General features: G+C 40.4%; 1 protein-coding gene across 6 annotated transcripts in view; it reads right to left on the bottom strand.

Annotated features, from left to right (window-relative positions):
* Window positions 1–5,506: 5,506 nt before the first annotated feature.
* Window positions 5,507–24,666, bottom strand: part of Bicral (BICRA like chromatin remodeling complex associated protein) — a 102,385-nt gene continuing 83,225 nt past the window's right edge. For 5 of the 6 annotated variants that reach the window (XM_047557723.1, XM_047557722.1, XM_047557725.1 and 2 more), the window contains 7 exons: window positions 20,405–20,510; window positions 19,412–19,512; window positions 17,783–17,844; window positions 17,083–17,228; window positions 15,043–15,137; window positions 12,104–12,206; window positions 5,507–9,233 (listed from right to left, as the gene is read on the bottom strand). In XM_047557723.1, the coding sequence (XP_047413679.1) occupies window positions 8,446–9,233; window positions 12,104–12,206; window positions 15,043–15,137; window positions 17,083–17,228; window positions 17,783–17,844; window positions 19,412–19,512; window positions 20,405–20,510 (1,401 nt within the window). In that variant the 3' untranslated portion in view covers window positions 5,507–8,445. The remainder of the gene's footprint in view (window positions 9,234–12,103; window positions 12,207–15,042; window positions 15,138–17,082; window positions 17,229–17,782; window positions 17,845–19,411; window positions 19,513–20,404; window positions 20,511–24,666) is intronic. The other variant, XM_047557727.1, reaches the window with a different exon arrangement.

Here is a 24,666-nt window from a genome sequence, read left to right on the forward strand (position 1 = left end):
GATCATCAGGGATCATACTTGTCTCATTCATCACTGATTCTAAGGGTCTAGCCAGTTTCTCAATCTTGGCACCTTCCACAGGTGACTCAGTGGGTAAGTGCCTCCAGATTCAGTCTTTAGTACCAATAGGTAGGTAGATAGATAAAAATAAATAAAGCAGGGGATGTTGTTCAGTGGTAGAGCACACATGGGTTCAGTTTCTGTATCATGCCCCACACATAAAGGTATCACCACAGACTTTATCCTGTATCTTGGCTTATTCTTTCTCTATTGAGTACTCTGAGATACTTTATTTTCTACAACACCTATTACAGTTCTGTAGGGGCTTGTTAACTGAGTGGTTGATCTGGAGACATGAGGAATATTGGTGTGTGCTATTTAAGTCCACCAGGAAAAACAGTGCCATGAACTGAACTGCTCACTAGTTAACCAATAAATGAATGCAAAAGGACAACACAGTGTTCAGAATCACTAGTATGAAGCACATTCTCAATGAGCACTTTACCATGTGACTTAACTTTGTAAACAAGCAAAACAAAAGAGTCACCAAAGTGTAAGACATTCATTAAATAGTAAATAGGGGACAAAGATAAATCAATATTTTGTAACCTCCCTATGTATGGATAAAGGGTAGACTCTGGTACTGACAATACAAAGGGGAGGAAGAGTTATAACACTCCTGTCTGAGACTATGCAAGTCAGGATTCATGAAATAGCTTACCACTGCCAGCAGATGGTGCTAGGAGAGCACTTATTCTCAATTCATAGCCATCACTGGACTGGACTGACCAGAGGAAAAGTCATTCACTAACTGCATTTGTGTTTATTGAGCATTGACTATGTGCCTTAGCACTGGGAAGATAATTTTTCCGCTCAAGAGAGATTAAGGAATAAGAATGTACAGTGGGGCTGGGTAGATAGCTCAGTTGGTAGAGTGCTTGCCTTGCAAGCACAAGACCCTGGGTTCAATCCCCAGTATCACAAAAAAAAAAAAAAAAAAGAATGTACAGTGGCTACCCACAGCCTTAAGCATATTGCTCTTGGGGCTGGGATGTAGCTCAGTAGTAGAGTGCTTCCATAGTATGTGCAAGGCCCTGGGTTTGATCCCCAGCACCACAAAAGAAAAAAGAATCTTACTCTTTTTAGCCTATCATAGGTTTTGTTCTCTTCTGGCTACTTCAGTTGTTCATTGTTAGGGAATGGCTAAATTATGGCAGATGATGCAGTTATATGCAGTGAGTTTTGTTTTTTTAAACGTTTTGACTTGCCAACATCCATTCCTATTTCCAACAGTATCCCATTCCTGTTGTGAAATGGTCTTTCATTGAGTACAGACTTGGCAGTGGTGGGGGACATCAAATTCAAATGTTTGTCCTCCTAATACTTAAGTTTTAGGGGGCCTTTGCAAGATTTTTAAAATTCTTTTTCATCTCACCAGTGGAATGGGGTATGAAACTTCTCTGGGATTTTGAATCTTGAGCAAAATGATGATGGAACAAAGTAGGAGGTTCTGGGAAAGACTTTTAAGAATTTCCCCCTATTAGGACCTGTTGGTGTTTTCTTGCACCTGTCTTTCTCAGGCTTGGTGGTTCTTCTATATTCTTTTCAATCCTTACCCTCCCTATAAAATCCCTTTATTCTAGTCACCAGAATTGGTTTCTGTTGCTTACAACCAAAGAATCCTGACTATAATATTCCCAGATAATTGATTATAAAAAGCAAGATACAGAATAGGTTAGAACAGACTCTTCCCAGGTTTTTTGGTTATATTTGTATGTAACACTTTTAGAACAATATACAGTAGTGTTGATAGAGGTTATTTTGGGGAAGTGGGAATTGGATCTAGAATGGAGGGGAAGGCATATTTTGTGGTATGCCCTTTTTTTATCACATATATACATATGATAATGCTATGTATGATAATGATAAAGCTCTCTAGGTAATTAGATTCTTTAGATTTAGAAATCACTTTTTTTTTTTTTTAAATTTTCTGCACTACTTGGGTGGAACTCAGTGCTTCATGTATGTTAGGCAAGCCTTCTACCACTGAGATACATTCCCAGCCCTTTTTGAAAAAAAAAAATTTGAGAAGGGGTCTTGCCAAATTGCCCAGGCTGATCTTGACTTGGGATTCTGCTGCTTTAGCCTCCAGAGTAGCTGGGAATGCAGGTGCACCTACCATACCCAGTGACGATGTTTTTAGTATTTTTTTTTTTTTCCTCCTAGTACTGGAGATTGAACCCAGAGGTGTTTTACTGTTTTTACTGAGCTACATCCCCAAGTCCTTTTTATTTTTATTTGAGACAAGGCCTCATTAAGTTGCTGAGACTGGTCTCAAACTTGGCAATCCTCCTGCCTTGGCCTCCTGGGTTGCTGGAGATTACAGGTGTGCACCACTGAGCCCAGCTTATTCTTTATTTCTGAGACAGGGTCTTGCTAATTTGCTTAAGGCCTTGCTAAACTGAGGTTGGCCTAGAATTTGAGATCCTCTTGCCTCAGTCTCCTGAGTCATTGGGATTATGGGCATGCACCCCCATGTCTGGCTCCAAATCTTTTTATAAATAAGACCTTTTAATTTACATTTTATTTATTCAGAAAGGCAAAACTACCACCTCTGTTATACCCTAAAGAGGGTGCCATCTGCAGGTTCCTTTCTGCCCCAATTCTCTTTCTTAAATTATGACCCTCCTTGCAGTCCACTTCTTCTTCTTCTTCTTTTTATTTTTAGGTACTGGGAATTTAACTCAGTGGCACTTAACCACTGAGACACAACCCTAGTCCTTCTTTATATTTTATTTTGAGACAGGGTCTTGCTAAGTTGCATAGGGCCTCCCAAGTTTGTTGAGGCTGGCCTTGAACTTGCAATCCTCCTGCCTCAGCCTCTTGAGCTGCTCAGGAGGCATGTGCTAATGGTGCCTGACTCATTTTGTTTTCAAGTTTTCCTTGTTGCATCTGCAGAGTGACAAGGGTTATCAGGCAGCAGGAAGGAGAGAAGAGCACATAAGCCTGGAGTTGGGGAAGACAATGTGAACAAAGCTTTTGATCCTGATGAAAAACATGCTTAAGTGGTAAAAGAAGGGAGATAAGAGGTGAGGGCAGCATTCTTTTGAGGGTTAAGGATACACCCAGGAAAATAAGAGTAGGAAATAGTGCATAGCAGGGAAGACCAAAAGCCATACAGAAAACCCCAAACTTTTTCTGAATTATTTCAGGGACAATGGATCATTAGCTTTCTTACTCTAAGTAGAGGGCCAGGATGAGTCTTCTTACTTTATAAGCAAAGAAACTTAGATTAAGAATAACTTATAGAAAGGTGTATTTGATTATGTGTTAGATGAGGTACTGGAAACCATTCCTGCTGCTAAAGGCACTTCCTGTCCCTCAAGCTGCACTGCTTCCTCTGACCTTGAAAGAAGTGATTGTTTTCCTAAGGGTCTTGAGCCTTTTCAAGTGTTTTGAAAGGCCACACCAGCACATGCTCCAGAGGGATACAGTTAAGGGTTTCTCATAAAGGTCTTTCAGGTGAAACAATGAAATATTTCAGCAATGTACATAGGCTATTTATATTACACAATCCAGTGTGTGTGTGTGTAGTGCTGGGGATGGATGGAACCCAGGGCCTCCTGCATGCTAGGTAAGTAAGAATCCATTTCATAATATGAATGTGTTCCTAATAATTGTATGTATACTGAATCAAATCTCTCTATATTTAACATAATTATAAAAATCTGTTATCTTCTTTCCTGCAGAAAGTAATACTTTTTTTTCTTAGACATAACTACAGAGAGGCAGGGCGTGGAAGTATAGATGGCAGCTCTCTACCAAGTGGTGGTTCAGAAGAATTTCAACATCCCATTTTCCTCTCCTGGACTCCAGGCAGTTCTCAAATGTAACTTATGTATTTGTTCCCCATCTAGACTATGGACTCTCAACCACTGAACCACATTCCCAGCCCTTTTTTATTTTTTGAGACAGGGTCTCACAAAGTTGCTTAGGGCCTCGCTAAGTTGCTGAGGCTAGCTTTGAACTTGCGAGCCTTCTTCCTCTGCTTCTGGAGCCTCTGGAATTACAGGCATGTGCCACCATGCCTGGCAAGACTGTGGGCTCCTTGAAATCATGCCTGTGTTGTCCACCAATCCCCATGTTTAGCACAGTGCCTGTCAGAGTCAACTCCTCAAGAATGTTTGGTGATAGTGCAATCTTCTGCTGGATTCCAAGGGGGGTCTTCTCCTCTTTATCTTGGAGAGGACACATGAGGCTGAGGCAGAGCCAGACCCTAGAGCCCAGGTCCTACCCCCCTGAGGACAGTGCAGCTAGAACCTAGCCTGAGCAATGTTGTTTCAGTGCCCCAGCTGTGGAGGTTTCTTCCTTTTCCCCTACCTTTCCCTTAGTAACTCAGATTGCTTTCTTTGTGTCAGGGAGTGCTAGGGCCCCTTTGCTGGAACATGACTTCCCACACACAGGGCTGAGAACTTTTACTGTTCTAAGAGAAGATGTCTGGTCTTTCCTCTGTACATGCCCACCCTGGGAGTGCAGAGACCCTGATTCTGACACAGCAGCCATTCCTCAGGCATTCCCATTGCAAGTGGCCTGAACAGGACAGAATGTCATGCTAGACAGACACTCATCCTTTGCAAGAAGAAAAGTGTGATCTTGGGGCAACACTGCAAATGACATCAAAGAATCCATTCGTCCACCGACATAATTATTCTAACTTCTATCAGTAATATGAGAATGACATCCTACGTACATTCATTACTAAAGAATCTTGATTTTTCTTCCACTGTTAGGGTAGGGGAAGCAGTTAAACCATAAAGGAGTGCAAGTATAAATTCTAGGTCTCAAAGAGCAAATTTCCCTCCTGCAACACATTTCACCCTCTACAAGTTTCCCTAACAATTTGGGTTGAGTCACACTTGTGAGGGCAGGAACTCAAAATGGGGCTGATTTTACAGATGTGGTTATGGTGGTATTTCTCCGTACATCTTGGTCAAATATGGGAATCCAAAGAGAAACATGTTAATTCTGGAATAAGTCTTATGTAAAATAGTTTTCTTTATCCTTTAGCTTTCTTCTTGTCCTTATACAAACAAAATAAACAAAGATTGAAGGAAATTTCCTGCAGAATGTGATTCACTTATGTAACTTTTCAGATGACTCCCATTTTCCCTTCCTTACCTAAGGACTCATGTGACAGGACCAGGGATGAAGGCATCACACATTTGTGACCAAACTTCCTCTTGACCAACTTTGTTTCATTTGTCATTGTTGGAAAGGCCAATCAATTCAAATCCTGTCTCCTTGGCTGGTTAGGTTACTTTTTTGGGAATGGTAAATATATTGAAATAGAACTCCCACTGAATACTTACCCTTTCTTGGGTGGAAAGCAGCCTTTCCTCTTTGCAAAATCAAGACAATCACAGTTGCACATTTTCCCAAATCTTTGGCTGTATTGCAATGGTTGTTTCATTTTGTAATCTCCAACTAAACATTTCCTAACCATGGATTAACAATATAGTTACTGACTGGTTTCTTTTAACAGTATTTATCCAACATAACAAAATAAACTGCAATTTGTTATACTTTTTTTTTTACAAAACATTTTATAAATATTTTTACAAAATGTATACAAAGCAATTTCAAGTGAGACATACTATACAAATGAAGGTATTTAAGCAAATAAAGCCACACCACACTGACAGCGAGTGACGCGTCCTCTTTAGGTCAAGTCAGTCTGTAAGGCCTCCCTAATCTAACAGAATCTACTAAATTCTTCAGAGCTAAAATAGTTCTTTTTCGTAATTGCCAGTTTAAAATTTGCTTTATCTTTAGGCAGTACTTAAGGACACAGAAAATCAAATGCGTAATAACAAATTCACACTTTTTTCACAACAACAAACAGAAAAAAAAATGATTTTTGTTACTGAGTACAAGTAGTTCTAAAACTTAACTTTGACTAATGAACCTGAACAACTGAATGTTGGCGTCCAAGGCTGAGCTCTCTTATCCTTCGCCAGAGGGGCTCGACATGCGAGTCATGACCCATGTGCACGTAACCTAATCACAGGAGTAAAATACATTTTGTAATCTTCATTTGTCATTATCTAGAATCTTTCCTCCATAAAAAGTAAACTTACATACAAGGACACAAAAATTTACAAGTTTCATTTTGGTAAATTAGGCTCTCCATTTGCTGGACAAGTGTTAGGGCTTAAAAACCCTTTAAGATGGCATATAGAAAAGCTTGGAGTAGGGTAGCAGGGCAGGAGAGGGCAGAAAGAGAGATGACAAATGTACATGAAGCTTATCTCTTAAGAATTCCACTGATTTGCAGTAATTAATGTAATTCATTAGCAGCCCACGTGAAGGCTTCCAGGTATCAAGTTCCACAATGAGAAGAATTTGATCAGTAGGGACCATCTTGAATTAGGGGAGTGTGAGCCCTAAGAGAAGAAAAGCCTGTGAAATCATGGGGTTCAGGGCGGGCTGTTAACCCAGGGCTGCCCAAACAGAAAGGTCCAACTGGCAATACCAACTTATCTTTCTAACATGTTATAATACAGGAAGAAGGGGAAATCTGCAACTTGGATATTGGCACAAATAAGGAAAAAATGGTAACCCTAGATGGCCCAGATTTTCCTATTTCAATTGGCCAGGGCTTAGGGGTTAGGTGAAGGTACAATGCTCTTATGCAGAATGGGTACCTCATGGGGTTTCTTTGTAAGGAGGGACAGAGGGACAGGGAAGATATAGGTCTTCTGCTGCTGTATATTGAATGATCAGAAGCCTTCCTTTCCATTGCAGGCCAATCTGGAAAAGAAATGCCCAACATGATGACAATGGGGAACATCCCCATTCTGGGAACATGTTAAAGTGGAGACTGATGGGTGCACCTCTATGGCCAAAGAGATGAGCAGAATAAGTAAGCAAGTGTGCACACACTGAAATCAAAATGACTTGGCTCCCAACAGCTCAGACACATGTGCATGCCCTGTGGGAAAAGAGTGACTATAACATACTAGTGTGTTGCCTTCCCATTGGTGGTTACTATGACATGGAAAATGAAAGAAACAACAGAAATGGGATGATCTGGGACAGCTATATAAGAAAGGAAAACGGGGAGTGCTCCCTGAAAAGAAATATAAATAAATAAAGCAATAAGTCATGTTCACTGATATGAACACAGGCCAAACAAACCATGACAGGGCATATCCTTTGGCTCTCAAGTGGGAATCCTGTGTCGCAGCTCTTTCCTTTCAGTGATGGGCTGGCTGGTTACCTTTGGTTTGTCTGTGTTTTGGTAATGATTGCTGGCAGGGGTAACTACTGTTCTCAGACAACAAGAAGCATAAAACAAGACCAAAGTCCCCTTAAAGTATGAACTGAAAAATTGCAACTTAGTTTTCAAATGAAAGTGCTTTTGATGCTTGGCTATTTGTTGTGGGAGTGGATACACAGAGAGGTTAAATAAAACCAAACCCAGCAACAAACAAAAACATACATTGTATGTTGACTATACCCAATTACAAAATGCAAAACTCTTTGTTTTTTTTTTCTCAATAGTTAACATATATATGCTTTTACATATATACATATTATAATCCTCATGGCTCTATCCCGGCCTCCCCTGTACACTGTGCCACTTAACTAGTTTCCATTTTCCTTTATTTAGCCTGGTGAAATCATTTCAAGTCATGCTATTATAACTAAGAACAGAGCAATTCCTAGATGAAATTTGACATGGATGTGCTGAAAAGCATGAGGTTTTGCTCCAGGAGCATTGGAAAAGCACTTGAATGATCAACAGGGAAGCCCTGCAAATGCCCTGCTTGTGTGCTACTGACTTCTGACACCAGGGCTGTAGAGTCCTTGGCAGAGCAGCCAGCAACTTACTGCTCAGAGAGGGCTGAGCGGGGAGGAACGAGGTGGTCTTCCCCGAACAATACCCCCACAAAACAAAAACAAAACAAAACAGAAAAACATTAATTTGGAGCTGCAGAGGGGATATTCTTTAAAAAGTAGCTTCTATCAGTCCTGTTTGATTTTCTTTAATAAGTCTGTTCTTTTCAAATGACTTATGATTGTCAAAATTTTACCCAGGGCCAAGTGTACTGAGGGCTCATTGAGTGACAGTGTTAAAAAAAAAAAAAATAAAACAAACAGACAAACAAAAAATGACCATAAGCACTTCCATAACACTTGAAATGTGTAGGGCCTATCAGACTGCTTTCTAATAAGGATGAATTTTACTAAAGGATCTCCCTGTAACCACGATGAGTATTGCTCTTAAACAAATAACAGGACTGAGATTAAAAAGAATAACCTGTGATGAAAGACCAAGCAGGCTGGAGACAGGAGACCGTTTCCATTTGCTTTTGCCAGGAGAGAATGTAACTTGTCCCGGGCAGGGGCTGAGAGCTTGGGGCTGGGGAGGGACTGCTGCTATTAACACTCTAGGATACTATTTACAGCTGCTTCTAAAATGGAGTCCGTTTCTACAACGCCTTCACTGTGGTCCGGGATAAACTTTTCTAGGCAGTTTTCCTGCGAAGCCATTGGAGAAAAGTTGGGGAAATCTAACTCAACAGAGCCGCTAACCGTGGGGTCACTCTGTGGTTGCCGCCCAGCCTTCTTGAGTTCCAAGATGTTCTTAAATGTTGTTTCTAAACTCTTGGTGAGCTGGAGATCTGGCTGGGGTTCACCAGACCCTTTCATGATGTCTGTGTGTAAAACTTCATTCTTTGGAGAATTCCTCCGAGTTTTGTCCTGGAAGGAATCGTTACATGACATCTCCAAGTGGGAGTCTACTAGGATACCGGAGAGTTTGTTCTCAGTACCGTGATCTGGTCTGGACAAGGTTTTGCGTTGGCCTTCAGGGCCGGGAGAGCACTCACTGGTCTTCATGGGGTCTCTACGGCTGCCCTTCTCTTCAGAAGTGCTCTGGTATTGAACTAAGCCCACCTTGTCAAATTTCAGGGCTCTGCCGAGGCATTCCGTTTTTTTAGAAATGTTTCCCTCTGCAGAGACCACGATGTGATTAGGCACTAGATGAAATTGGTCATGATTCGTTGGTTCTGTCACGCCTGATTTGGCTCGGTCTCTGCTTGGGGCCTTGGCTGCCAGATGTAGAGAACTGGTTGTTTTACTGCCATGCTGGTCATTCCTGCCAAACTGTGTCTCATGAGCAGCTTTATCAAGTTTGAAGGAACAACAGAAATCGGCCTGAAACCCCTCTGGAAATGGGGATGGAAAGAACATTAATGAGTGAGCGGGAGAGCAAGGACTAGGTAGCCAACTCCAGTGGTCCTGAGGATGACCCCGACCGTCCCACTCAGCCCTGCCCCGCCCTGAGTCAGTGATTCACGCACAATGCGGTACTGAGAGGGCATCCTAAAAAAGTAACAAGGCTCTGGAGTCACAGCTTCCACGAAGGAAGCTTAACCTCTTTGAAAAGGCAGCTGCTTGAGACCAATGGGAAAATCCGATAGGCAGAAAGCTCCACTGGGTCCAGATCTCTTGGTGGTATTATTATTAATGTTTCAAAGATATATGCACAATTTACTAGGATTTGTTTGTTTTTGTGGTGCTGGGGATTGAACCCAGGGCCTCATGCATGCCAGGCCAGCGCTTTACCAACTGAGTTACATCCCAGCCCTGTTATCTTTTTACCATACTGGGGAGGAGACCCAGAGTCTGGTGTATGCTAAGCATGCCTTCTCCTGCTAAGCCCAGCACCTCTCAATGTTATTTTAAATTGGTTTTCTGCTAATGGCTGCTTTGAAATGATCTAAAATCAAAAGTTTGGTGCTGGTATTGACCTGGTTTCTTCCTGATGGGGCTTTGTGAGGAAGGGGGATGGATTTCAGTCCCTCTAGTCGTGTGTGAGGGACCCATCACTTTGCAAGATCACAAAATGAATGGCCAACACCCATCCAAAATGGCATCTGCTTAGAAGAACAGTGGGATAGGGAGGAACTGTGTCTGTGGGTAAGCACTGAACTGTGCCAGGCAGGAGAAGCCAGTGGGTGGCAAGAGAAATGAGGACTTAGTGTGTCAAAGGTACAAATGGAGGTAGGCAGGAAACAAAAAGTGTTAACTCTGAAGTAATGAAAGTGAAGTAAGGCTTTGATGACATCTACAAAACCACAAAGAGTATGTATAGAATGAACATAATTTGTTCACTAAAGTACAAAATGTGAGATCCAGGGAATGTAACTTGAAATCTAAAAAGATGATTCCACCCAACAAAGACTGGCTGTGCAGGCACCATACAGAGGATAATGAAGCATGGTCCATGCACAAGTGGCACTCATTACAGGGGTCTATGACAAAGTAGGAGGATTTATGAACAAGCCATATTCACCAAAAGGGATTAGGAGATGTCAAGTTCTAAGAAAAAAGGACAGAAATATATCCTACATTATTCTTTTCCTTTTTGATTCTTGCTAGGTACATAGCACTTCTTTTTTTTTTTTTTTTTTTTTGGTAGTGCTGGGGATTGAACTCAGGGCCTTGGGCATGCAAGGCAAGCACTCTACCAACTAAGCTATATCCCCAGCCCGGTTCACAGCATTTCTTTCAGACTTTCCCATTAGTCTGAGTGTGAGGATCATATATTCTACTTGTAAACTTCTTGAGTCACATCAAACCCCAGGTATAACCTTAATATTTAAGTATCAGAAAGACATCAGTGGAATGAAAATAAAGCCACAGGAAAATAATAATCTAACAGCAGGGGGACGCATTAGATAAATTATCATGCTAATGTCTTCAAATGTATTAAAAAATTATGTTGGAGATGATAACATGATAAAATTTAAGATATGTTAAATGAAAAAAAGTAGAATACAAAATAATATCTAGTATATGACCTATGATTATAACTGTATATAAACTATGCAAATGGAAACCAGAACTGGAAGAACAGCAAAGAACTAAAAACATTTCTTTTATAGATGGTATTATAAAGATAAATTGTGTACTATCATAGTGTTATTTGACTTAAAATATTTAGCCTGTAGTCCCAGTTATTTGGGAGGCTCAGGTGGGAGGATTCCTTCAGCACAGAAGTTCAAGCCTAGCTTGGGTAACACAGTGAGAGCCTGTCTCAAAAAACCAAACCAAACCAAACCAAACCAAAATTTTAGAGACTAGAAAAAAGTAAACAGAATTCTTTTTTTTTTTTTTTTGGTGCTGGGGATTGAACCTAGGGCCTTCTGCTGTATACCAAGCCTGCGTTTTACCTCTGAGCTACACCCCTAGCCCAGAACTCATTACTATTTTTTTTTTAAGTTATTTTTGGTGGTGTTGGAAATTGAATCCAAGGTCTTGCATATACTAGACAAGGAATCTACCACTCAGCTACATGCTCAACCTCTTTGTTTTTAGTTTCTTTTTTCTTTTCTTTTTGTTCCTTTTTTTTTTTTTTTGGCACTGGGGATTTACTTAGGGGCTCTTTGCAGCTGAACTACATCCTTTTTGTTTTGTATTTTGAGACAGGGTCTCACTAAGATGCTTAGGACCTAATGAAATTGTTGAGGCTGGCCTTGAAGTTGGGATCCTCTCGCCTCAACCACCCAATTACCTGGGATTAGAGGTCTTTGCTACTGTGCCTGGCTCCAGACTCATTTTCCAAAGGCAGAATATGGGACAAATCTAATAGGCATGCATTTAGCTGGGGCACAGTGGTGCAGGCCTATAATCCCAGAGGCTCAGGAGACCGAGGCAAGAGGATTCCAAGTTCTAGGCCAGACTTGGCACCTTAGGGAGACCCTGTATCAAAATAAAAAGAACCCTGTCTCAAAAATAAAAACAAAAACGGATATAGCTCAGTGGTAAAGTGCCCCTGGGTTCAATCTCCAATACTAAAAAAGAAAAGAAAAAAAAGTCACTTAACTAAATGTAAAATTCCAATTTGAATTCTATAGAATGGAGACTTCTCAGAATATTCATTTATGTCTCTCATCTGTTATTTTTTTCTCCCCAGAATTCGTGTTCTATCTTCTGGACTTACCCAGGGGTCAGTACACAGATTCCCCAAAGGTTTCAAGGTCCCTGGACCATGGCAGTAACCCTCCCCTACTTGTACACTAACATTTCTTACCAGGGTCTACAAGTGCCAGACGTTTGTCCCGGGATAGGGAAGCTCTTTCCTCCTGGTTGAACATTCTATCAATCATCACCATTTCAGCAGAGGGATTGATCCGCTGAAAATGAGATAAGTCAATCATTTTAGATGCCTTTTATTAAGTGCAAACAACTCACTGCATCTTTGGAACAAATGAAGCAATCAGAAACAAGAGTTGGGTGTTGAGGTTCTTGGTCATGCCCCATCTAGTCACACAAGCATGCATTTTTTAAAACTGAATTTTTTTGGTACCAGGGGTACTTAACCACTGAGCCACATCCCCAACCCTTTTTAAAAAAATTTTTTTTTTAAATTTTGAGTCAGGGTCTTGCTAAGTTGCTTATAGCCTTGCTAAATTGCTGAGGCTGGCTTTGAACCTGTGATTTTCCTGCCTTAGCCTCCTGAGCCACTGGGATTACAGGTGTGTGCCACCGTGCCCAGCTAAAACTGAATTTTTTTAGGAAAGGTAATCGACATGCTGGTACAAAATTCAAAAGGTTCTATAGGGCTTACAAAAAAAAGCCTTCCTTCTTTGCTTCCCCTGCATACCCACCACAACCAAGTGCCTTTCACTGGAGACATCAGCTGCCTAGCAGTTTAAAATATTCTTCTAGAGATATTTCAGGCACACCCAGCATATAATTTATTTTTGCATACAAATGTTGTTCTGTACCTTTCTTATCTTACTCTCTACTTAATAATATGTCTTAGAAATCTTTGCATTAGAATGATCTTTATTGTTATGCTTTGTGTATAAAGGCTTTACTTTTTATTAAGACTTTGGATATTCAAAATCAAAAAAATATTTTTGAATCCTATTTAACATGCAAATACAACCAAATAAGTATTCCCTTCCTCACAAATTATAAAGCTGGTATTTTTGATGTCTCAGAGTTTTATTTCAGAAATGGCTGTCAATAAGAACAACTATTTCAGACTTTGGTGGCGCATTTTTTTTTTTTTTTAAGACAGGTCTGCTAAGTTGCCCAGCTGGTCTTGAACTTAGGATACTCCTACCTTGACCAACCAGTAGCTGGGATTATAGGAGTATGCACCACCCTACGCTCCTAAAATGTTTATTCATTTCTGTAATTAATTGGTGCTTCATAACTAAATTTAAAAGCTTCCATTTGCGGTAATGAAAATATTCTGGATTAGTCATGATGGTTGCACAACTTTGTGAATATACTGAAAATCCATCAAGTATACACTTTAAATGTGAACTTGGTGGTATGCTACTGATCTCTCAAAAACAAAATTAATTTTAACATTTTGAAATCAGCTAGTCTTTTCAGAATGTTATTCTGAACAACTGTCATTGCAGGTGCCTCTAGTGCTGCTCCCACATCTGTGAATTGGTGAAAGGCAGTGGATAGCAGCAGAGTGTGGACAGCAGCAGAGTGTGGATTGCTCTTAAGCAGTCCTGGTCTGTGCCCAAGCTCTGATCAGGATTCTTTTTTTTTTTTTGGGTACTGGGAATTGAACCCGGGTACTTAACCTCTAAGCCACATCCCCAATCCCCCTTTTTAATTTTATTTTGAGTTGAGTTATCGCTAAGTTGCTTAGTGCCTCTTACTAAGTTCCTGAGGCTGGCTTTGAATTCACGATCCTCCTGTCTCAGCCTCCTGAGCTGCTGGGATTATAGGCATATGCCACCACATCTGGCTTCTGCTCATGATTCTGCAAACTATCTGTATGATCTTGGGGGAACTACTTTACCAAACCTGTATTTTCTAGTAATTAAATAAATACATTTTAAAAGAATTTTGGGGCTGGGGAGATAGCTCAGCTGGTAGAGTGCTTGCCTGGCAAGCACACGGCCCTGAGTTCGATCCCCAGTACCGCAAAAAAAAAAAAAAAAAAAAAAAAAAAAAAAATTAACTTTTATTTTATCTATCTATCTTTTTTTTTTTTTTTTTTTTTGCAGTGCTGGGGATTGAACCTAGGGTCTTGTGCTTGACAGGCAAGCATTCTATCAACTGAGCTATATTCCCAGCCCTTCTATTTACTTTTTTATTGGTGCTGAGGATTGATCCCAGTGCCTCACTCATGCTAGGTGAGTGCTCTACCACTGAGCTACAGCCCCAGCCCAAATAAATTAATTTTTAACAATAAACAAATACATAAAAATCATGTTAATGGAATACTATGGAATGTATCAATACATGCATACATTGTGTGACTGCAATAAACATTATATATCTCTTAAGCATTTATCTCTTCTTTATAATGAAAATATTAAAAATCCTTTCTTCTAGCTTTTCTCCCTGCTTTTTGTGGCATTGGAGACTGAACCCAGGGGCACTAAACTACACATCCCCAGCCCTTATTATTTAGAGACAGGCCTTGCTAAATTGCCTCAGTCTCCAAGGTAGCTGGGATTAGAGGTGTGTGCCACTGCACACTGCTATTTTAGCTTTTTGAGATACATAACATGTAATCACTATCTTAGTCACCCTACTGTACAACAGCACACTAGAACTTCTTACTCTTAATTGCAACTTAGTACCCATCAATCAACCTGTCCCCTTTGCTCTTCCCCACTATTCTCACTAACCTCTGGTAACTACCATCCTACTCTCAACTTTTGTGAGATCAACATTTTTAGATTTCACATGAGTGAGACCACACAGTACTTGTTTTTCTGTGCGTGACTTATTTCACTTAACATAATGACTCTTTGTTAAATAAATTTCAACAAATGTTGGGTGCTTTGTTTGTTAAATAAAGTTCAACAAATGTTGGGTGCTTTCATTTGTATTAATGGGTAAGTGTGAATTTTTCTATAATCTTAAATACCTGTGCTTTTAAAACTATGTGTTGAAAATGTAATTCCTTGAACATTTTCTGTCTGATTTAGTAGCTGTGACCTGTGGAGCTGTAAAAAACAAATATGCTTGGCAGCACAACTTTACCATGGCGTCTTCTAGGAGCAGGCATCTGTATTTGTTAAGCATAGCTTGGGTCCTCTTAAGGAGCTGAGTGGCAACTGTTTCAAATTCATTGTCCACTTTAAAAAGAGAAAGAGAGAGAGAGAGAGAAGGAGAGGAAATAATAAGAGAGTGTAAATCACTAGGTCTTTTTTTTTTTTTTTTTTAATGATACTGGGGATTGAACTCAGGGGTACTCTACCACTGAACTATACTCCCAGGACTTTTTTTTTTTAGGTACCAGGTATTGAACTGAGGGGCACTAGACCACTGAACCACATCCCCAGCCCTATTTTTTTAATCTTATTTAGAGACAGGGTCTCACTGAGTTGGTTAGCACCTCACTTTTGCTGAAGCTGCCTTTGAACTCTGATCCTTCTGCCTTAGCCCCCCGAGTGGCTCAGATTACAGGCATGCACCACTGCACCCAGCCCCCCAGAATTTTTAATTTTTAATTTATTTTTAATTTTTGTTTTATCTTTTAAATTTTGAGACAGGGTCTTGCCAAGTTACCCTAGTTGACCTTAAAGTTGAGATCCTCATGCCTCAGCCACCCACGTAGTTAGATTACAGGCATGCATCACTGTGCCTGCCACCACTTAGTCTTTCTTTCTTTTCTTTTTTTGGTGATGCTGGAGATGGAACCTAGGCCTCACACATACTAGGCAAATGCTCTACCACTGAGCTACATCCCAGGGCCCTATATCTTTTATGTCTTAAGACTGAAATGCACTATTCTTCCATTATTCAAATAGCACTTGTTTGTGGCAGTCTTTCCTTTGATTAGCTTTTCCTTGGTTAAGCATTATGCTTGTGCACTGTTTTCCCTCACTGTCCATGTGATCATGGAAACTCATTTTAATATAGCTTATTTCAACTTCAATTAGGAAACCCAAACCATAATACCTTTGAATATCACCTACAAAATAAATTCACATAAGAGACCAGGAACAAATATCAGTGAATAAACAATGATCTGCTAGTTTAGATGACCTAAGCCTGTACTCCTTTCCAACAGAATGAAACACTAAAACACTAGGAACAATGAAACCCAACCGTCTGTGCTGGGCAGACCAGGTTAACGTAAAGACACAACCTAGTCCAGGTCATGGTCTGTAGCTCTGTTCTTTATCTTTCAGTCTCCAAAGACTTTACATTTCTAATTCACCCTTCTTCTCAGAGTCTTCACATCTCTGTTTAATGTTGGGTCTTCACCTGACTCCCTGGATCTCCAGGGAAGTGCTCAGTGGATTGATAGACACCATGGTACTCTGCTATCAGAGATCCTGCCAGGAAGAGCAAAACTTGTGGCAGTTGAGAAAGGAACTAGAGTGGTGGAGGGCACTGATGGGAGTCAGGGCTTGGCAGTGGGCGTCGGAAGGACGGGTAGAACTTTGTTACACAACTAGGAGAGGCAGCAGGGCCAGGCCTCAAAATGTGTCGAGTTCTAGGGTGGGAGAAGGGGCCTTGATCCTTAACCTTTTTGTCAGGTTTCCTGAAATTTGGCCAATGCTCTAGAGTCACTGTGGGACCTTAGGGAATGGTTCAGGTAGGGGTTTTTTGTTTTGTTTTGTTTTGTTTTTGGGTGCTGGGGATCGAACCCAGGGCCTTGTGCTTACAAGGCAAGCACTCTACCGTCTGAGCTATCTCCCCAGTCCCTCAGGTAGGGGTTAAAGTCTCCATCTACAACTGGTCAAACAACTTAGGGCAAAGACAAAGCTCAGTGTGATGTAGTTCAAGGTCATCCCATCTGCAGTTAGCAGCCCAAACAATGCTTTCCATTCACTAATCCCCAGAGTATCAATAAAATATCATGATATTTTGGGATCCCCTTCACAGATTATTGAGAATAAGTCATAGTCCTATATATGGCCTGAGAAATTCAGTACATTGGGAACAGGTAGGTCTGTGATGAAAACCAACAACCTATCTGCCAGCTGGGGGTGATGTGGCTCTTGCTCATCTGTGTAGGGCATGGGAGGACACCTGGTGTCAGGGTGATCTCTAGGGCTGCAGCCTATTTACCTTTCCTCAGGTCTTCCTCAGTAGGCATGGAGCCCTGGCACACATGGTAGGAGAGCAGTCTCTGCACCGCGTCACTCAGTGATCGGAACTGGCTTTTGTCAGGTGTCACAGCATGGGCTTGGTCCCTCTGTAACTGCTGGAGAATGCTTTAAGAGAGAAATGCCAGTGTTGATGGACAGTCATGTCAGAAAATCAAATCTAATCATGGTGCTTATTTGCATGCAAAGAAAATAAGATATACAGGAATGTTATTTTCATAGCTCGGCAGTGTGGTTTTTTCCTTCAGTTTTGTACTTTGTGGATCACTGCTATGACCATGACCTCAAAAGCAGTGTTCCCATCATCCATTCTCGTGTGGGCGCTCACACAGATTTTGGCCACAGCTGACTACTGGCCAACTAAAGTTGTGCTTTTAAATGCAGAAGCTTATCAAGCTAGGCTTCTCCTCAGAGACTCCCTGTCTCTAAAGAGACAAAGTACTATTCTCCTTAAGAACAGAAGAGCAAACAGTACACTCAAGCTGTATCTGATATATTCATAGGTCCTAATGAAATGAAAGCACAGGAAAAGATTTTCAAAGTACTTTTTAAAAAGGCTAATAAACTAATCATAATAACCTGACTTCTGTAGTATATGTATTGAAGGTTAGGGACCTGGAGAAATGTTAAAATTTAATTTGTCATTTCCAAAGGTGACTCACAAAGCTCCTTTAGTTAGCTGTTTTGCAGCAGGCCTTTTTTGTCCTCCTGAATGACTGTCCACCTAAAGATAAAAAACACCTCTTATTATTCCCTTTTGAAAAAAGCAGAATACAGTTACACATAAAGGTGACTATGTTTCAAATATTTTTCAACTGCCTATTAAGAGCATATTGTAAGGCTCCAGATGTGCCTTGCTAAAATATAAAACAAGTCCACAGATTCCATGTAGTGAAGTTATACTCTGTTAGGAGTATAGAAAGCTGCACTGTCAGTTGCTTAGAAAGAACTCAAGTTTGTATCAGTTTGTGCATTTTTTTTGGGGAGCAATGAGGTCTTGCTTTGTTGCCCATCCAGACCTTGAACTTTTGGGTTCAAGTGATCCTCCTCAGCCTCCCTAGTAGTTGGGACCACAGATACCTGCCACCAAGCTTGGTTCAGTTTGTACTTTAAAGCCTAACACTCAAACTTCTACAAAAGCATCTTTATATTTTGGAAGAGAGGGGTGCCAACATCATGAACATCTGAAAACTCAGTAGATACTAATTAATCCATTTTCTCAGTGGTAAATGAGGGAGCAAACACTTTGAAGCTCTTGTTACATGTAATTGAGGTATGAAGTCTAAGAGGCATTTCTTACATCATTAAGGAAACAAAGATGCCTTATGTGAGAACCTGAGAAATAAGCAGATCCTTTACTGGGTATGCCAGGGTAGGCCTAGTCTGCAGCAAGTTTTATCAAACTATTAATTGGTAAATTTCTTGAAGATGGAATGAAGGCCTTAGTAAAGCTAAAGACAAATATATATATATATATATATATATATATATATATTTTTTTTTTTTTTTTTTCCTTCTTTTGTAGACCAGTAGTTTGAAATGTTAGATTTTTAAAAGACAAAGTTGAGTCAAAAGACTAAAGGGGCTGCCTACTTCATACATTTCTGGATGTTACTACCAAAAAAAAAATTTCAGCAGGGTACATGGTGCATACCTATAATTCTAGTAATTTAGGAGGCTGAGGCAGGAGGATTGCAAATTTGAGGCCAGTCTGAGTAACTCAGTGAGACTCTGTCTCAAAATAGAAAATAAAAAGGGCTGGGGATATAGCTTACATCCTTAATACTGAAAAAAAAAAAAAAAAAAAAAAAAAAAAGAAAGAAAAGAAAAAGAAAAAGAAAAAAAAAGAAAAAAATCCCAAACAAACAAAAATAAAACCCTTCTCAGTATCACCAAGAACGGATCTGCTTTGATCTGATGATGGGTATGTATGTATTTTCTTTTCTTTTTGCACTACTAGGGATTAAACCCAGGGCCTTGCACACATTAGACAAGTACTGTACCCCTGAGCTACACCCAGTCCCTGCTGGTACATCATTGACAGGGAAATGATGGATTCATGAAGCATTGTGAACATGTCAGAAATACACTAGACACATTCATGCTCGAAACATAAATATGACTAGGCATGGCCCATCAGGAAGATATTCAGTGGCCACACAGTTGTGGCATACAGGGGCAGGCTGGCTGTGCACACAATGCTGGACAGCAACCATAAAGCAGATGACACAACCACACTTTCACTCAGTTATGCAAATTATGAAGAAGGAGCTGTGCAAATAGTTTTCTACCTGCACAGCTGGCTGGCCAGGAGATGCTCCAACTGCTTTTTCCTGTTGTGGCTGTGCAGTTCCTAAAGACGCCGGCATAACTTTGTTTCCAGAATCCTGTCCTATTGGAATTAATACAGAAGACATGTTCAACAGAAATGGTAAGTCAGGTCCACTCTATACTCCTACCGCCCAGCATGTGCGGGTGACCAAGCAGTCTGAAAAGGATTCTTAGTGTGTGTGTGTGTGTGTGTGTGTTATACTGGGGATTGAGTTCAGAGGTGCTCTACCACTGAGCTACACCCCCAGCCCTTTTTATTGTTTTATTTTGACACAGGGTCTTGCTAAATTGCTGAGGCTGGCCCCGAACTTGAGTTCTCCTTGCCTCAGCCTCCAGAGACACTGGGATTATAGGTGTGTACCACCACACCCGGCTGAAAGGAATTTCTTTATTGTGGATGCATGTTGTGAGGGAGGGAGCAGGGGGTGCATTTAGAGGCAGAGATTAGGGTTGCTAAAGACTATTTAAGTAATAGATATATCTAATTAAACTAATGGTAATAAACAGGAGCTGCAAATGCTATAATTTCAAATTATTCTGAGAAATAGGTCTTAAGTACTTCAGAACCCCAAAATACAACTTAAGGAAAGGAGTCCCAAAGAAGAAACTGACTAGGAATGCTCAAATTTTCATCCTTTTTTTTTTTTTTTTTAAGCATTAATTGAGTAGTTACAGGTGTTCAAAGTCTTAGAGAAAAATGGCAGATATAACCCACCAGTATTTTCCACTTTGGGAAGTGGGAGGATTCTAAACGTATATAAAGCAACATGAGGATAATCGCAGTCATGTATGCTAAATAATACCAGATTTCACTGTGGAACAGATAAAGAAAAAAGAACAGAGTGGAGATGAGATTCAGTCAAAGATTTCATGCAGAATGAGGGAGGTGAGAGTGTCCTCTGGAGTTGGGAGGACAGGGACAGCCTGCAGAGAGCTTAAAAAAGGCTCCTAACCTGGCAGTGCTGTGCTCAAGAGCCCAGGGATCTGTGCTTGCCTCAGGCCGTCTGCAGTCTTGGAAGTGGACATGGGGGAGGTCTGATTCAAACATTTTTTCTGAGCCTGTGAAACATATAACCAAGATGGAAAAATTAATTTCATTATTAAAAGCTTTAATAGATGACTTAAGATGCCAAACAAGTCTTTTAATGTCGACCTGACATCACTTTCAGATTATATAACAAAACAAAACTAAAAACATGATTCTCTTATCACATTGGAAGAATTTTGCAAGGTGCATCCTCTAAAATCTATAGGCACACTGAATTTTCTCAACACTATTCAGAGGGGATGCTGACTTGACATCAGAATATTTTTTTCACCTGGGACTGTTTGTTGCACTTGGAGGCAAGAAGCACATGGAAGATGAACTGGATGATATAAATTTAAATTTTTTCCTATGCCAAGGATCAAACCCAGGGCCTTATGCATGCTAGGTAATTGCTGTACCACTGAACTTGATGGTATTTAAGAATTAATAGGTGTTCTTAAAAAAAAAAAAGTATTTTTTTTTAAATTTAAAAATTTTTATAGTTGTAGATGGACAGCATGCCTTTATTTTATTTGTTTATTTTATTTATATGGTGCTGAGAATCGAACTCAGTGCCTCCCATATGCTTGGCATGTGCTTTGCCACTGAGCTTCAGCCCAGCCCAAAAGTATATTTATGTTTTTTCTTTTTTTTTTAAAGAATGTTTCTTTATAATGCATTTTTTGAGGGTATTGGGGATTGAACACAGGGGGCGCTTTACCAGTGGGCTAAATCCCAGATTTTTTTACTTATTTTGAGAAAGGGTCTCAGCTAAGGGTCCAAGGCTGGTCTCTAATTTGTGATCCTTCTGTCTCAGCTGGGATTACAGGAATGTGCCACCAAGCCCAATTTATATAATGCGTTTTTAAGTAAGATGATAAAAGATTTTCAAAGTATCATCAAACTTTACTCAGCTATGATACTGCTACTTCATAGGGCAGTTGGTTTTTCAGAGCTTTTTTGTTTTCATATTATATATTCTATCCCCCACTGGGGACTTAAACTAATAACATGGCTCAAGTACAATGTTGTCACCCTCCATTCACATTTGGGTGCTCACACAGACCTTGGCAGTGGCCTAGTCATGTTAACATTTCTGTTTGAAACAATTATTTATTTGGTTTTTGTTTCTAATATAAAAATGGGAAGGATTCTGACATTACCCAAGCAAGACCAGAGGAGATCATTAGAGTCAGAAATGGTCACTTTTCTCATTCTTCCATGGGCAAGGAAGGGCAAATCTGTACTACTGTAGGCAGATAACCAACAAATTCTTAGGAAGAAAACCACAAGTGGAAAGGTCAATTCAAAATCTTCCAGTTTCCACTGCATTTCCCCTTGTTGATCCCTCATGTTCTGCTACAGGGAATCTCTCTACCTGGAGGACACCCATATTGCAGGAGACCTGGGGCAAGTAGTAACTATATGCCCTTTCCACAAATATGTCCAGGGCATGAACACTGGGGATCACCTTGAAGAAACACCTAATCAGGTCAAAGGTAGAAAAATGTGGTTTACCAGGGCAAGGCTGGTGGGACTCTGAAAAAAATGAGATCAAAAGACAAATATATGAACCAGAATTAATATGCTCAAATGACCAAAAGTCCTTACAGTGTGTTGCCAGTGCACAAATATTAGGAATTTCTTTCAATGGCTGGTTCACATTGAATAGAAGAAAGCCATCTTCATGGCTTCAGAGCAAAGACCGTTTTGGTTTTTTGTAATGGGCAATAAACCCAGGATATTATACCACTGAGCTACATCCTGTTATTTTTTCTTTTTTCTTTTTAGAGAAGGTCTCACCAAGTTGCTAAGGCTGGCCTTGGAACTTGCAATCCTCCTGCCTCAGCTTCCTGAGTTGCTGGAATTATACTTAGCTCACATTATTTTTGTTAAAAATGGTATTAGCAGTTTCATCTCTCACCTAATTTATCAGACATGACCTGGAATGACTCCTGGTTATCAAAAACAAATGAAACAAAACCCATGCATGCACATATAGTACAACTACAAGAAAAGCAAACACAAGATCTCTAAAAAAGCCAGGAGGACTGAGGCTAGGAGGAAAAATCCTTCCTTCACCTTTCTTTCTTTCTTTTTTTTTTTTTTTTTGGTACTGGGATTAAACCCAGGGACTCTTTACCACTGAACTGTATTCCCAGCCCTTTATATTTTTTATTTTGAGACAGGGTCTCACTAAGTTGCTGAGGCTGGCCCCGAGCTTGTGATCCTGTTTCCTCAAACTCCCAAGTTGCTGGAATTACAGATGTGTACCACTGCACCTGGCGGTATCCACTTTCTTGAGCTGAGTGGTACTTTCCATGGGTATTTGCTCTATAATTTTTTAACTATGCTTTATGCTTTTTTGTTTGGTTGTTTCTGCTGGGTGTCAAACCCAAGGCCAGGCTGTGGGCAAGGCAAGGCAAGCTTTCTACCACTGTGCCACAGCCACATCCCAGCCTAATGCCTTTACGTTTTATGCATTCTTCTTAAGTGTTTTCTATTTCACAATACAAAAGAGTAAAAAAACGAAAAACAACCTAGCATCAAAGCAAGAGAATTTTCTATCATTTGAGGATATTTTTATATAGTACTGTACAGTCTATTTAAACAGGATGATTCCTCTGGGAGTATGTTTTGGGATAAGTGTTTTTAAAATCTCCTTACTTGCTTTTGTGGGTACTGAGCACTGATATTCGTGCATTTTTATCTTCTAACTACCTCCATGGACTGAACTGTATGCCTTTCCTTGGGACTAGAATACTCACTCCAGTTGTTACACTGTGGGGCAGAGGCTGGGGGTGGCACAGGTAGGGGTATGGTGACAGTAATCATCATCTACTGGGGATCTTGTTCTGGCCCCTATATTGGAATCTCCTTGATGTACCAGGCCTGTATGTTCGGAAAGCTCTGCTGTCAAGTCTACACTGTCTGTAGAAGTTCACTGGTGTGCTGTTCACTCCCAGTCCTCTCATGAAGGCAGGACTTGGGTTTGTCTTGTTCATTGCCATATGCCCAGTCAGAGCAGGACCTGAATCATGGTGAGCACACAGTAAAGGGTCGTTCAATAAAAATAAGTGAATTTTATTGAGATGTAAGTCACAGGGGTCTCTGCCTCCCCAGCCCCATCCTCCCCACACTCAGAAGCCATCAACTTCCTCCCATTTCCCCAAATTTTAAGTTGCCCCAGCTAACAATCTTTTCCAGAAATAAAATTTGTCATCATCTTGTTTTCATGAACTTTAGAAAACTTTTAGAGAAGACTTGTTCTTGAAATACATGGTAGGTGGCCCATGCCTGTAATCACAACTACCTGGGAGGCTGAGGCTACCCTTGGCAAGTTTGAGGCCAGTCTCACCATCTTAATGAGACTCTGTCTCAAAATAAGAAGCAAAAAGGGTTGTGGATATAGCTCAGTCGGAAGCAATTCTGAGTTCAATCCCTAATATCACAAAAAAGAAAATAACGTGTTTTTTCCCTTCGCAAATATAAAAGCTACTTAAGTATATAGATACTCCTCAATTTAGGATGATAAACCCTTTCTAAAGTCAAAAAAATCATTAAGCTGAAACACTTTAAGTGGTGACCATCTGCATTTTGTTCAGAATATGGCTCTAAGAATTCTACTAATGTGGACAATTTTAACTCTTTAGACCACTGATTTTGGCAACAGGTGGACCTATAGATATATCCCGTTGTACTCAAATACTTCATGTGTCAATTCTCTCTCTTCACCATATACTCTGAAAAATGCCAATTCCATGTTAACAAGACGATATCTATCAAACAACACATTTCATTAATGAAGCAGATCATGTGGAGTTTACCTAGCAAATCTCTGGTAACTGCCCCACTGCTATAAAAATGGGTTGGGGCCAGTAAGATTGGAAAATACACAAGGACTTCAGGTTTCTGGTCTGACATTTAAGGAAGTTTTACAAGTCTTTATTCTAACAGCTAAAAGATGAACAAACTGAAAAGTAAAGAATTCTCCCTAGATCTGTCAGAGAAGTGAGGCCACAGGGCAAACCACTGCCATGTGCAACAGGGCAAGTGACAGGTGGACAGAGGCAGAAAATCATGATCTACCAGACCTGAAACCTATGGACAGGAACTAGGGAAAGGAAAACCTTAAGTGACGAACTGCTGGAGGCTCAGTGTGGCCTGCCTGAGAGATACAAACTCAGG

The sequence above is a fragment of the Sciurus carolinensis genome, chromosome 7, assembly GCF_902686445.1.
Source record: "Sciurus carolinensis chromosome 7, mSciCar1.2, whole genome shotgun sequence".
Classification (NCBI taxonomy): Eukaryota; Metazoa; Chordata; class Mammalia; order Rodentia; family Sciuridae; genus Sciurus; species Sciurus carolinensis.